Source organism: Pipra filicauda, unplaced genomic scaffold (assembly GCF_003945595.2).
Source record: "Pipra filicauda isolate LSUMZ 115617 unplaced genomic scaffold, ASM394559v2 scaffold110_size2237424_pilon, whole genome shotgun sequence".
NCBI lineage: Eukaryota > Metazoa > Chordata > Aves > Passeriformes > Pipridae > Pipra > Pipra filicauda.
In genome coordinates, this window is record NW_024103552.1 from 1,178,041 (window position 1) to 1,192,076 (window position 14,036).

Below are 14,036 nucleotides of genomic sequence, written 5' to 3' on the forward strand. Positions count from 1 at the left end.
ATATAATCAAAAACTATCTGCTCACCAGAAATGTCCATAAATGCTCGATCCCAAAACTCATCCACTGTATAGCATTCTGCAGAAGTGATATTGACTGAGAGAACAATATCATCCTCCACATACTTTAATATGAGATTGTTGATCACGATGTTGACATTGTTTACAACACGCCTAATCAAACTCTGAACATAACCTATAAAATAAAGTAAATTATTGGGAGTGATAAGGAAGATATGATACCAAACTCATTTAGTAATAAATTCAATTATTTCCATATATTCACTATTTTCAACCTGCACTCTTTTATTTTAAAAGTCAAAATTTATACAAACTAAGTAACATTGTCTTTTATTTATCAAAAAAATCACACAACTTAAAACTCTTTAACATTCTGTGCAGCTGTTAAGTCAACCAGCATCCTAGAAATGCAAGACAGTATAAAAAAGTTGTAAATACTGTGAATACAATAGAGCATAAGAGACTAATTAACTTCCAAACGGATTAAGAAAATAGAACAGTATGGATTATTGTAGACAAAGAATTGTAACAGCAATTACTTTTTTACTTGAAAGATATTTAGAAATAGGTTTGGAAAAGTGAACACCAGTTGCTACATTACTTTTCATGTTATGTCTATCTGCTCCCTCACAGTTTTTTACAAGTTGCCTAAATATTAATATGCCTACTACTTTTTCCCCTTCTAAAAGCTGATACATCCACATCTTGTTCAGTAATACCCCTGCGAGGTATATCAAAACCAATTTCTGTCAACAACGCCACTAGTAAGCACCTGCACTGAAGCCTCTTGGGAACAAAGCCATTTACATTTTTTCAGACATAATGTGATTGGAAAAATAATCTCATCTGGGAATTCACAGGGTGTGGTATACACTCATATTTTACCAATATCATAAAGAAATAAATGCTACCCATATTTTTGTCTTTTATGTATACTGAATCTAAGTATGGAGACAACTAATTTGCGCTGGAAAAAAGTGAGCCTTAAAATTTCTGTGTTTATAACATTACCTGCATCTAAAATACATTTAATACACGCTACAGAGTTATAGTTTGGTAACTATGCCGAAAAAACCCAGTTAATTATACAGGCTTAAATCCCACAGGCTTCAAGGGCAGTTTTCTGAGACCTGCATTAAATATGACTCATTTGTATCAACAATTTTAACTCAAATAAAAAACTAAATTGAACATCAAAATATTGTGAGGTAAGTAGGAAAAGACTGAAGTTGCTACTTCTATTCTACTCTGCTTTTTGTAGTTATTCATTGTTTTCACACTCAAATATTACTTTTCACCTCAGAGTATATGATAATGTTTTCAAGTTATATGAATTCAGAAAACCAGATGTATTATTTCAATAATTAAGAGGCATAAGAGACCCATATTCATCACTAGAGTGATGTAAACTGACCTGTATGTAAGTAGAAGCCAGCACAAAGCATTTAGTTCCTTTTCTTAATTTCACCATAGAAATATTTTGCAGACTATTTAACTACCAACTATAAAATTATAACCAGGTATTTAATTATGATTTTAAAGCAAGCTACTAATTTCATTGAAGAAAGTGAAGTTATCACTCCATGGGCCCAAAGTTTTTTCAACTTTCTTGCTTTCAAAGGTCTTTCAAAGTCAATCTAATATACATTTTCCTGATGGGGATGACAAAAGCATTACAAACCCAGCACCACAGAAGGAAAAAAGGCAAATTCTTGAATACCTTCCAGTCTTTTAAGAAATTGCAATCCTTCCTATTCAAAAAAAAATTAATAAAAACATCAGCAAGCTCATGTATAATAAAGAGTTTGTTGGGTTTGGGTTTTTTTGGTTTTGGTTTGGTTTTTTTTTAAAGGGCTTTGTTTTAAATACAAGTGGGAAAAATGCAAGTAGAGGTTGCTTGTTACTCCTGTAATTTTTAAAAATAAGATTATGAGCAACTTTGCACTAAAATATAGGTTTTCTACAGTAAGAGACTAAAAACACCAGAAAATCTGTACAGTTAAATTCTTTTCTGAAGTGTCATATGAAATCCAAAAGTATGTTTTTTCCAAATTATCCAGAACCCAGGAGGCTGCACCGTGCACTAAGAGCTAGAAATGCAGTTTCAGATCCAACATTCCAAAAACATTGTAGCTCTATAGTCAGAGAGTTGATATTATCAAACTGGTCACTTCTAAATAACTTAAGTTTAGCAGTGGTCTATTGTTACCAAAGCTACATTTTTAGCTAAACTCTGCCTATTTTCATCTCTGAGAATACTGTAGAACTAAAGGGCTCAAAATCTTACTAAAATGCAGGATGTGTGTGCATTGAAGCTTAGGAGTTTTCACCACATAAGCTCTATACTAAACGGTGTTATTTGTCCACACAAAACCAATGCCAATTGTACTTAGAGAACTTTGCCAGACAGGAATTAATGTACAAAAATCCTAAAAATGTCGCTGGAGGCAATATAATCATTGAATTTTTGGCAAGCCTTTGACTTCTGTGGTTTGCAGGTGTGACCCAAAGAACCAAATGCCAAGGAGCAGCCGGAGTTGAAGCGCTGTCCATGGTAGGAAACGGCGTCCTGCAATTCCAAGCCACTGGAGTTTATTGTATATCAAAGCCCTAAAAGAGCCTCCAGATCTGTCTCCTCAAGTACCCGTTCCAAAGCAAGATGATACCCTGTAGTATACAATATTCTACACACTAAATTTCAGTGTTGTCTTTTGATTCAAGTCAAGCATAAATTTTCTGGTAACAAAAGATGGCAAAAAAGCCTAACACAAAACTGTTATGTCATGTCTTTTACTCATCTAAAATTACATGCCCCAAGAAGGCAAAATGCAATTCATTCTAGTACTCTCCAATTTCATTTTTCTGCACAGAACAACAGCTCATATCCAAAGGCAGAGGCAACAGAAATCAGAGACATAATTCCTTAGACATTTTTATATCATAAAATATCTCCAAGTTCAACATCCAAATTCCACAAATGGGAAAAAAAATTGGTGAAAATTTCTACCAGTAGATACAAGACTCAATAAAAAACATGAATAAAACAGGCTGATAGAGTTTGGGTTGTTCAGCCCGGGAAAGAGAAGGGTCCAGGGAGACCTTAAAGCAGCCTTCCAGTACATAAAGGGAGTCTACAAGAGCTGGAGAGGGACTTCTGACAAGGGCATATACTGACAGGACAAGGTAATGCTTTAAACTGAAAGGGGGCAGGTTTAGATCAGATATTAGGAAGAAACTCTTTACTATGAGTATGGTGAGGCACTGAAACAGGTTGCCCACAGAAGTTTTGTTCAAGGCCAGGTTGGATGGGGTTTTGAGCAACCTGGTCTAGTGGAAGGTGCCCCTGCTCATGGCAGGAGAGTTGGAACTAGATGATCTTTAAGGTCCCTTCCAACTCAAGCCATTTTATGGTGCCACCTTGCACTATAAATGAGTTTTGTAAATTTAAGAATTTAATAAAATGGAAAGAAAGGTTATCAGCATTAAACCATATTTTATTGTGATTTTGTGATTGTTCTATTTTCTAACATACAAGTACTTCACTGACCTTTAGGTGATTTATAGGTAGACAAAAATATAATAATCTAACTTAAACACTGCAGACATCTGAATGAACTTCAGGTATTTTCTACAACTCAAATACAAACCAGCTCCTGAAATTATGGATTACCTGGAGGCAAATCAGGGTCAGGAGAAGCAGACTGCTGAACTCGTCGTGGTTTTACTGCTGATTTCATGCTTTCCGTGGTACTGCGATTCGTTGAACTGGAACCACAGCTTTCGTGGTCTTCCTGCTAGAGGAAAAGAAAGCAGCTGTGTCAACCAAACAGAAAGAAAATAAATGTGAGGAAAACAACTTGGTCAAGATTCAGGAACTTCTGTTACTGTTTTTCCATCAATTCAACCCTGTAATACAGAAATTAATACAAAATTAGCTGGACAACATAAAAAATGTTCATAATTAATACCTTCACTAACTTTTGTTTAAAAAAGAAACCAGTCATTTAAATATTAATTTCAATTGAACACATTTCATCTTGCTGCATTTCTGCTGAAACATTCCTTCAAACAGAGACTGAGCCTTGCAGACTACTGAAACAAATATGAGAAACTACCTAATTGTCTGAGCTTACATGCCTACTCATGAAACCACCTCAGATGGTTCTAAGATGTCAGTCATGTCCTTCCTAATACCACTAAGTGAAGCTGATTCATAAGGCAAAACATTTTTGTAGACTTCTATAATAGCAAAACATGACCCCAGGAAAGATATATGAGCTGAGGGCACCTGCTCATCTTGAGCTTTTATATACTTTATTCTAGTTCAGGAATTCAAAAGCAGAAACATGGTTCATAATTAGAGAATGTGATATAAGCCTTACAAGATTAAATTCACAGACACAGGAAAATCTTAATTAGCTGAATCAAGGATTTTAAATACACCACTAGTATTCCCATTACATTCCAGAATGACAGTTTAACTACAGGGTTCAAGTGCAAGAAAGTCAAGAGAAGTAATACAAATATTCTTGTAAATGTATTAAAAGAACGGGCTAAAGAGGATGCAAACACAACTTTTGACCCAAGCCAAATTACTTATTTGATAGATGTAGCCTTTTGCAATGCAAAATGCCTTCTGGGTCATGGCACTACTCAGTTCACACAATGTGTTCACATAAAGATGGTTTGGGGAACAAATGTCAAGTACCACAGTACTAAGCTGTAATAAATTCTTAAGTCCTCTAAATATAAAAAACCAAACAGATTAAACTGTGTTGAGTTTTTGTACAGGACAGATCACGTGTTTCCCTGCATGCTGCCTGGTATTTTCAATAATCTCAGAGAAATTACAAAATGGAATCTTCACAGTACTTGCTTTTTGATTTAGGGGTTTTTTTCATTTAAAAAAAAAAAAGAAAAAACAAAATTAAGTTACATGTAATGATACATTTTAAACACAAGTCTACAACTTCAAAAGTAATTGAAGAGATATTTTTTTTCCCTTCCACTCCGTATTTAGAACAACAAAACACAGAAATTCTCTGATAAAGTGGAAATACCATTTCACTAAGAAAAAGAAAAAAGAGCAATACAATCTTAGTCTCAGAAAAAAATAAGATGAAGATAGAAGCTTGAATTTATTTGGAGCAATTACGTAAGACAGACATTCACATATTAGAAGGGTAGATGATAGTTTCTAAAAGAAGGATGAGCTACCATAAAGAACTTGAGATTTTCCTGTTATTAATAAATATAGAATTGAAACAAGTTGTTTGATGTTTTTTAATTTATGGTTATTTGGCCATTGAAGTCATACAGGACTGTTTCATTCCAATGCATAAAAAAATCTAAATGAGCATTTAGCATCCACTCTGTTTATAGGGAATTTGTTTGTTTTGTTGTTTTCTCCTCTCTGATGAACTTCTGGTACTTTTCACCAAGGAATGAGAGTCTCCTGAAGACTCCCTCAAAACTTCAAACTATGGAGCTATTTCGCAAGAAAGCCACCTCTCTCTTCATGGCATACCTGACCTAATGAAAACTCGAAGCTCTTGCTTTAAGCCCGGGGTGATGGAAGCCTCTTCATCAACATGTATATTTTGCAATTAGTGAAGCTCAATCCACCTTCCTCTCCAGTTTACTGAGAAAACTTAGATCGCATACTTTTAAGCTAAAATTTTTTAAATAACTTTTAACTATACTCTTTCTTGGAAACCAGTTTGCATATGATGTGAAAATATTTTTTCAGATGAGTCACCATACTTAAGGCTTAAACTTGCAGAAATCCCAACATGTCAGAGTGACCAAACACCTCAATTAGCACATTTCCTTCTTTCCTGAGCTCAGTCCTGGATTATACATATTGTTGTGCTGTGACAATTTAATGACCTGATCGGATAGGATCACATTATGCTTGACTTTTAATATTTATGTCAACTACAAGAAAAAGAAAAGGGGGGGCAAGGAGATGAGGAAGGTATTCTTTTTTTCAAGCATTAACTGTATCAAGCCTGATTACATTTAAGTTTAACTTTTCCATCTATGTACTGCTACTACTATGTTTGATGCATCTTCTCAAAACTTCGCGTAAAATCTATGCAATATTTTTGAGTATTATGGACAAAGATTAAGTAAGAGCGGCTTAAGTTTTTACCACTCAGAAAGCTAGGAATAAATACTAGCACATTGGGGGTGGGTTGTTTTTTTTTAAAGGAAAGGGGCAGAGAACACTCAGAGTTAATTTTGAAAGAAAGTCTCAAATCTCAACCTATAAATTCATTAAATACAATAAGCTTTTTATATTTCCCTGAGCTACAAGTCTGCTGTGATGGAAAACGGATGGAAATCATTTACAGCAAGCTGGACCCAAACAAAAGCAAAAATGTACATGTTCCAAGATGGTGTCAAAATACAAAACAAATTTATCTCAGAAATATACCTACGTGACTTAATCCATATGAAGTAACAGAGTATACCTACGTTTAAGAATTCAACCTAACATTTGAAAAAAGGGTGGTTTTTTATATCTGAGATTACATCCATTCATTTCTTTACATTACGCAATTATCAAAAATATTTTAGAGCTGCATGGGTTGTTTTTGGGTTTTTTGAGCTTGAACACACACCATTTTTCGCAACAGTTACTGATACTTTGTAAGCCAAATATATTCTTCAATTACTGGAAGATGATAAGAATGGCCATGAACTTATAAAAACTACATTCCTAAGTACACATATATCCAAAAGCTTTCTGTATCTGCATGCCTCTGCTCAATGTTAACTTTAAGAGCACGCTATTAATTTCTCAAACATGTGGCTGCCTCATAAGCCCAGAAGTAAAACATGTTCATTAAAGAGATCGGGAAAGTTCCAAGGAAACTGCCAAAACTAGCATAATTATGAAACTATTTAACACTGGAACCAACTAGAGTCACACGCTGTGTCTAGATCATAGTGATGTCATCAGAAACACCCAGCCAAAAGGCACTAAAACTACTGCGCTCCCATAAATCCACCTTACACCAGGTGACAAACATTTAAAAGTTGAAGTCAAAATCATACTGGTGGAGGGAAGGGAGTTACACTCTTAAAGTGGTCATAACTATAGTTATGGTATGAGATTTGATAAATGCCCATTCATTTTAGCATTAATGAGAGCGATTCCAAACAACAGTCACAACAGTGGAAAACTAAAAATACTAATGATATATCTAGAGAGATGATTTTTAAATAAGATAATTCATTTACAAAAATATCTTTTCCCACTAGCTTGTATCATAAGCAAAGCCTAGAATACTTACATTCGAACATGAGGGCCTGGTTTTGGGTGCTGTTATGCAAATATGACAAAAACAATTTTGCACAACCAGGCTCCTTTTTTGCTTTTGACAAATGTGTCAGATCAGGTACTCAGCTGAAATGTTTGTACAGGGCACTATAATTACTTCCAAAACTATGAAAGTCATAAGTTGTCGGGAATTGGCTAGCAGGACAAGGGTATATGGATATAGCTAAAGCTATGGACAAGCTGTTAGAGCATAGAACACGGCTTGCCTAGGCCGTGAGAAAATCTGATAGCAAAACTACAGTGTCTTTGTGCCTGCTAGTTGGCTGGTAAACAGGTCGTTGTGATTAGCAAAACAAAAGCAACTGAGAGCCACCTGTGTCAACATAAGAAAGGAGTAAGAGGGGGAATCAACACTTAAGCCAGAGCCAATAATGAGCTTAGCTTTTGCAATATGTATGAGCTAATTATAAAGCATATATTAAGCTGTTAGCAATGATCAATAAACGAAGCTTGTTGATTCTCATATTGAGGGTCCCTTTCTTCCCTCGTCGTGACATTAATAAGTAACATCCTAAAGACATCTAGGCTAGTAAAGTTACGTGCAAATTCCTCTATCAATTTTCTACTGCAATATAAAATTATTGCAAGGTTTAGAGTAGATTACAATTGACAACACCTGAACACATAACAGATGACATTTATTATGATCCTTCCTAATAAGTGTTTATAATCTTCATTCACTATTCTGTTTTCCAAACACCCTCTTTCTAAAACACACAAATCTTATTCAATGTGCAAGATCTCCAAAATGCCTCATAAGCATGCTTTATGGGAAAACAATGTTTTCTCTTGGAGATTACTTAGCTATTTATACAAATATTGTCCCTCTGCTTTCATCAAATCCAGTTAGAGATAAGGATAACTGAGTCCTTTAAAAGCCCCCCAGTAAAATGTCTAAAAACAATGAATGTTATGAATTAAGATTTTAAAACCCAAACTGATCCTAATTTACCTACTGCAAGAACTTGCAGAGCTCTCCATCCCCATTTTTTCTCTTCCTCTACAAAATTTGCTTTTTCTGATCCTTTATAATTTCTGAAAGAATAAGCATAATATCCTTTTAAAGTCAGTAAAAGACAGCTACTTCTCTTTCTGTAAAGCATATCTTAAACTACAAGATGCAAAAACTGGAAGAGAACTCATTTTCCACTCTGCTTATATGGCACACTTCTCCGTTGGTGGCAAGATTAAAAGTCATATTCAGAATGTGTTAATTTTAGGAAGGGCTTTGACACAGTGTCCTGCACAGACCTTGTTTGCAGATTGGTGAGGTATCAACTGGATAGTGGGAGATAAGTTCAGTGAGAAAGTGGCTGGACCACTGGGCTCAAATGGTTGTGATCAGGGCTCCAAAGTCCAGCTGATGGCTTGTTACTTGTGGCATCCTTCAGGGATTAGTACCATGGCCATGGTGTTTAACACCCATATTAAAGACCTGGAAGATGGGATAGAGCACACCCTCAGCAAGGCTGTGGATATTACCAGCCTAGGGGGAGGAACCAATGCACTGGTGGGCAGGGCTGCTATTGATAGGGTCCTTCAGAGGTTGAAGAAATGGGCTGTCAGGAACTCAGTGAAGTCCAGATTCAAACACTAAGTGCTGGGGCACCCAGGATGATGGTACTCTGGAAATGCAGACTAAGAGCCAAACTGCTAGAAAGCAGCTTTGCAGAAAACAATCCAAGTGTCCCACGGGACAGCAAGCTGCGTGGGTCAGCAGTGTGCCCTTCCTGCAAAGGCCAACTGTGTGCTGGGCTGTACTAGCAATGGTGAAGCCAAGGGCAGAACTCTTCTCCTCTCTTAGCTCCTTGTGAGACATTGTATGGAATACTGCACCCAGTCTAGGGCTCTCCAAGACATATCAGAAGCAAATCCAATGCAGGACCACCATGGTGGTTAGGGCACAGGAGCACCCTCTTGTACTCTCCCTCAGGGGAGATTGAGATAAATTAGAGTTGCTCAGCCTGGAGAAGGGAGATCCTACTGCTGTCTACAGCTACCTACCGAGAGTATACTGGGAAGAGGGAGCCAGACGAAGTCTGTTGCCACTCATCATTTCATGGTACACCCCGACAAATCTGAAACACATGCAACTCGAAGCAGGGAAAGCACTTTTTCACTGGGAGGGGTATCCAGTATTGCCCAAAGAGATGGTAGAGTCTCAGTCTTTGGAGCTATTCAGTACTTTGATGGCTAAGCCCTGCAGCAAGTTTTTAAAAATAATACCTTTAAAATACACAAGTTTCACTGAAATGGTAAGCACTATCAAGAGCTTGTTTTCAGAAAGATATCTGATTCTTTTCCACTGCTATAAAATTGCCAATATGCATTATACATAAATAGACAAATTGATTCATATTACACTTCTAACCTCACAACAACACCGCTGCTGGCTAGCACAGGTTAAGTGTTACTTAGAAATTAGTACAGAAACAGAAAATTAATTTTATTATTTTTTCTAATGAACAAAAAACTAGAAGCATAACAACACTGAAACAGAGAAAATCCAATGACCAAAATGTGACATCTTTTGTAAGGTGTGATTTAATAGTGTAATGCACATTAAAATTATGTAAATACATGTATATTTAAAAACTGTGACAGTATAATATAGAATCATAGAATCATAGAATCATAGAATCGATTGGGTTGGAAAAGACCTCCGAGATCATCGAGTCCAACCCTTGGTCCAAATCCAGTCCATTTATTAGATCATGGCACTCAGTGCCACGTCCAATCTGCGTTTAAAAATCTCCAGGGATGGTGAATCCACCACCTCTCTGGGCAGCCCATTCCAATGCCTGATTACTCTCTCTGTAAAGAATTTTCTCCTGATATCCAACTTAAATTTCCCCTGGCGGAGCTTAAGCCCGTGCCCCCTTGTCCTATTGCTGATTGCCTGAGAGAAGAGACCAACCCCCACCTGGCTAGAACTTCCCTTCAGGTAGTTATAGACGGTGATGAGGTCACCTCTGAGCCTCCTCTTCTCCAGGCTAAACAACCCCAGCTCCATCAGCCTCTCCTCGTAGGACTTATGCTCCAGTCCCTTCACCAGCCTTGTTGCTCTTCTCTGGACCCGCTCCAGCACCTCAATATCCTTTCTGAACTGAGGGGCCCAGAACTGAACACAATACTCAAGGTGTGGCCTCACCAACGCAGAGTACAGGGGAAGGATCACTTCCCTGCTCCCGCTGGCCACGCTATTTTTGATACAGGACAAGATCCCATTGGCCTTCTTGGCCACCTGGGCACACTGTTGGCTCATGTTGAGCTTCCTGTCAATTAGTACCCCCAGGTCCCTCTCTGCCTGGCTGCTTTCCAGCCACTCTGTGCCCAGCCTGTAGCGCTGCAGGGGGTTGTTGTGGCCAAAGTGCAGGACCCTGCACTTGGCTTTATTGAACTTCCTCCCATTGGAATCAGCCCATCTCTCAAGTCTATCCAGATCCCTCTGCAGAGCCCTCCTGCCTTCCAGCAGGTCGACACTCCCTCCCAGTGTGGTGTCATCAGCAAATTTGCTGATGATGGACTCAATCCCCTCATCTAAATCATCAATAAAGATATTAAACAGGACTGGACCCAACACAGACCCCTGGGGAACACCACTGGTGACCGGCCGCCAGCTGGATGCAGCTCCATTCACCAGCACTCTCTGGGCCCGACCCTCCAACCAGCTCCTAATCCAGGAGAGGGTACACTTGTCCAAGCCATGGGCTACCAGCTTGAAGATGACTTAGCCAAATCAGGCTGTATTACAATTTTGTAGTATAATTAAGGAGTTCTGTATTATATATAGAAATTACATCTATAGGTCCTACACATACACTTCTTGTACCTTCGAAAGGCTTTTCAGGACTGTTCATTTTTTTTCACTGTTACAAAACTCAATTTTAAATCTTTTCAAATTGGCAAATCATATACCTCAGACTGAGTGTTCAGAGATTAAATGCTGTCTTTACGGCAGATGCGAACATGATGGAAGGTTTTTTTTTCCTGCTAAAATTTTTTCAGTACTATTTCATGTGGAAAGATGTCAAATTTTTTTCATTTATTTAATAATTTATTAAATGAATCAATACTAATAAAAACATTAATTAATATTATGTACCAGACCACAAAGAAGAAATACGAAGGAATTTTGGGGCAGAGGTGCAGAGGGTGGGGCAAATAAACAAGGGTTAAGGTTGGTTAAGCATAACAGACAAGTTGGAGCAACCAAGAAATAAGTTAACAAGGTGTTAGCCTCCATTTGCCTCTTGTATATGATCTCAGCTGATGTTAAATTTAAAGAAACAACTAGCAGTGATGACCTACAAGACACACTGAAGATACTTGCATTAGATTAGGAGGTTACATCCACCTCCCAGTGTTATAATAAGCCATGTTTTGTTAATTCTATATTAGCATAGCACACCATGCTCTAAAATACATGTATGAGTTAAAAATCCACATGAAAGCTGTGGACAGGCTAAAAAGCTGTCCCAAAGATAAGCCCATAAGCTTTGCAGGAAATCTGCTGCACTGATATGGCAACACGTGTGCCATTGGCCTATTGATTTCTGGGCAACAGCATCTCCCTGGGATGTTGCTACTGTTTCGAGTAGCTGATTATGCAAGGTATTTGAAAGGAACATTCCTCTGTTTACAAGAAAGGGAGCTATCAAGAGCCTGAAAGCCTATGGTGATAAGGTCATAGAGCCAAAGATAAATAAAACAGGCTGTTCTCACTAAATGATTCTCAGAAATATACCCAAATTTCTCAACACCTGAGACAGATTAACAAATAAAATGACTTTGCAAGTCTTTTTGAGGGGAATTGTACAAATATCTTCCTTCTATTGCAGAAAGACAGTTATAAACTGTTAACTGATCATCTAGTAAAGTCTGATACATTTATTGTGGTTTTAAAAAATTATGAGGCCACCTACCACGATGTAAGTGCTTTTTAATAGAAATAAACATTTCAAAATGGCTTTTCTGCAATTTCTCCTAGGATAAGCTTTTTTAAGATGTCATTCTTTCTCATGTTACAGGAAGCTTGGGCAGTGCTTTAGTAGGGGGGATATGGGTGGGGACATGGTAATTCTTTAACATTATTCTGTGTTAAAACCAAACATAGTGAAGTCCTGATCTATGATTAGAGCTCTCAAAGCCATAAAAAAAAAAAAAAAAAAAAAGGAAGGGATACAAAAGGAAGGGATACAAAAGGCAATTCCACAGTTATGGAAATGTGTGTTCCATAATACTCACAGTGCACAGAATTTTAACTCAGCAACTCTCACACCAGCGTGACCTGAAAAGAAAAATTAGGAGGAGAGACAGAGCAGAAAAACTAGTACTAGGTAAGCTCCTTCAGCCAAGCTGATGATATGACGGGTTCTTCTGCCCCACATATTACCTGTGCCTGGGACAATTTACCCTGAAGGACTGGAAGGAAAGAGTTACAGGAAGTAAATTCGGAAGAACAGACTGCAAACCTAAGAAAGGAGAAGTGGCCTGCCACATTTTTATTCTCTTTTCCAACTTGTGTTCACAAACAAGCAAATCTAATAAAATTAAGAGTGACAAAAGAACTGATACCTACTTAAAAAATCTCTTAAAAATTACAACTGAAAAACTAGGACATGTATTTCAAGTTGAAACAGCTTATCTCCATACATGAAAACTCCAGACCAGTTTGACTGTTTGCTGTCATCCAGCTAAACGTACAGTTTGGAGGCTGCTTTAGGAGCATCTCATCCATGGACATGTCCAGCTACTGAACTGGTCAACACTGTAACAAACATTTTTCTTACAATGCTGTGTTTCTTCTGTGTACAGAAACAGTATTTAAGCCAATTCACATTTTTCTGTGTGCTATTTTGGAAGATACTGTACCAAAGACTGGACATACTCTCATCCTTGTTACAAGTTCCTTGAAATACTGAGAATAGCTGAGCACTACTTCTCTAGGATTTATCAAGTATGTTCCTGCACTGTTCACCATAACATCGAAACACCATTGCAAGCGTGGCTCGATTATATCGCTTATTCATTAAATGACACCTGGGAACCATTAGCAAAAGTTTGGTCCATTCAGGTCACTCTCCTTTGTTCCACCTGCCAGAGGGCTAGCACTAGTCTCCAGTTCTATTTCAACTGGCACCACACTTCACCAAGATATCACTTTCCTTTTTGCTGGTAGATTATTGAGGGTATTTGTTTGCCCCCACAGTTCTGGTGAGTTGTAGTTGCAGCTCCATTTCATACTTTATTTAGGGGTACTTTCCCCTCACACGTTTCCTACTGGATTTTATTAGAAAGCCAGACCTCATGTGCAAGAATTTCCTTCACCAAGCACCTGCCGAGGATGTAGTAATAATTTTTATTACAACATAACCTTGCCACCCACTTCCTTCAGAGGAAGGCAGAATACTGTCCAGACCAAATTTCCTACTAATCCCAAACACTACTGAACAGCAGACCTACAGCAGGGCCCCAGCAAATTGAGTAATCCTCAGCTCTCAAATTTCCATCATCACAATAAACTTCTGACATATAACAGTGAAAGGCCTGAGGCAAAAAGCTTTGCTGGGAGAACTTGTTATCCAAGCAGATTCTTTTCAGTGCTGAGCATCATTTGGGTAGTGCTTGGCTTTTGTCAGCTGCTGGGGGTGGAAAGAGAGCAAAGAAG

At 37.7% G+C, this 14,036-nt stretch overlaps 1 protein-coding gene across 2 annotated transcripts in view; it reads right to left on the minus strand.

The window, feature by feature from the left end:
* VPS13B (vacuolar protein sorting 13 homolog B) overlaps positions 1-14,036 on the minus strand; it is a 427,213-nt gene that overhangs the window by 380,936 nt on the left and 32,241 nt on the right. Inside the window, exons 4-5 of one of the 2 annotated variants that reach the window (XM_027717679.2) lie at positions 3,689-3,809; positions 26-193 (exon numbers count right to left, since the gene is read on the minus strand). In XM_027717679.2, the coding sequence (XP_027573480.2) occupies positions 26-193; positions 3,689-3,809 (289 nt within the window). Of the gene's footprint in view, positions 1-25; positions 194-3,688; positions 3,813-14,036 lie in introns of both variants that reach the window. The other variant, XM_027717677.2, reaches the window with a different exon arrangement.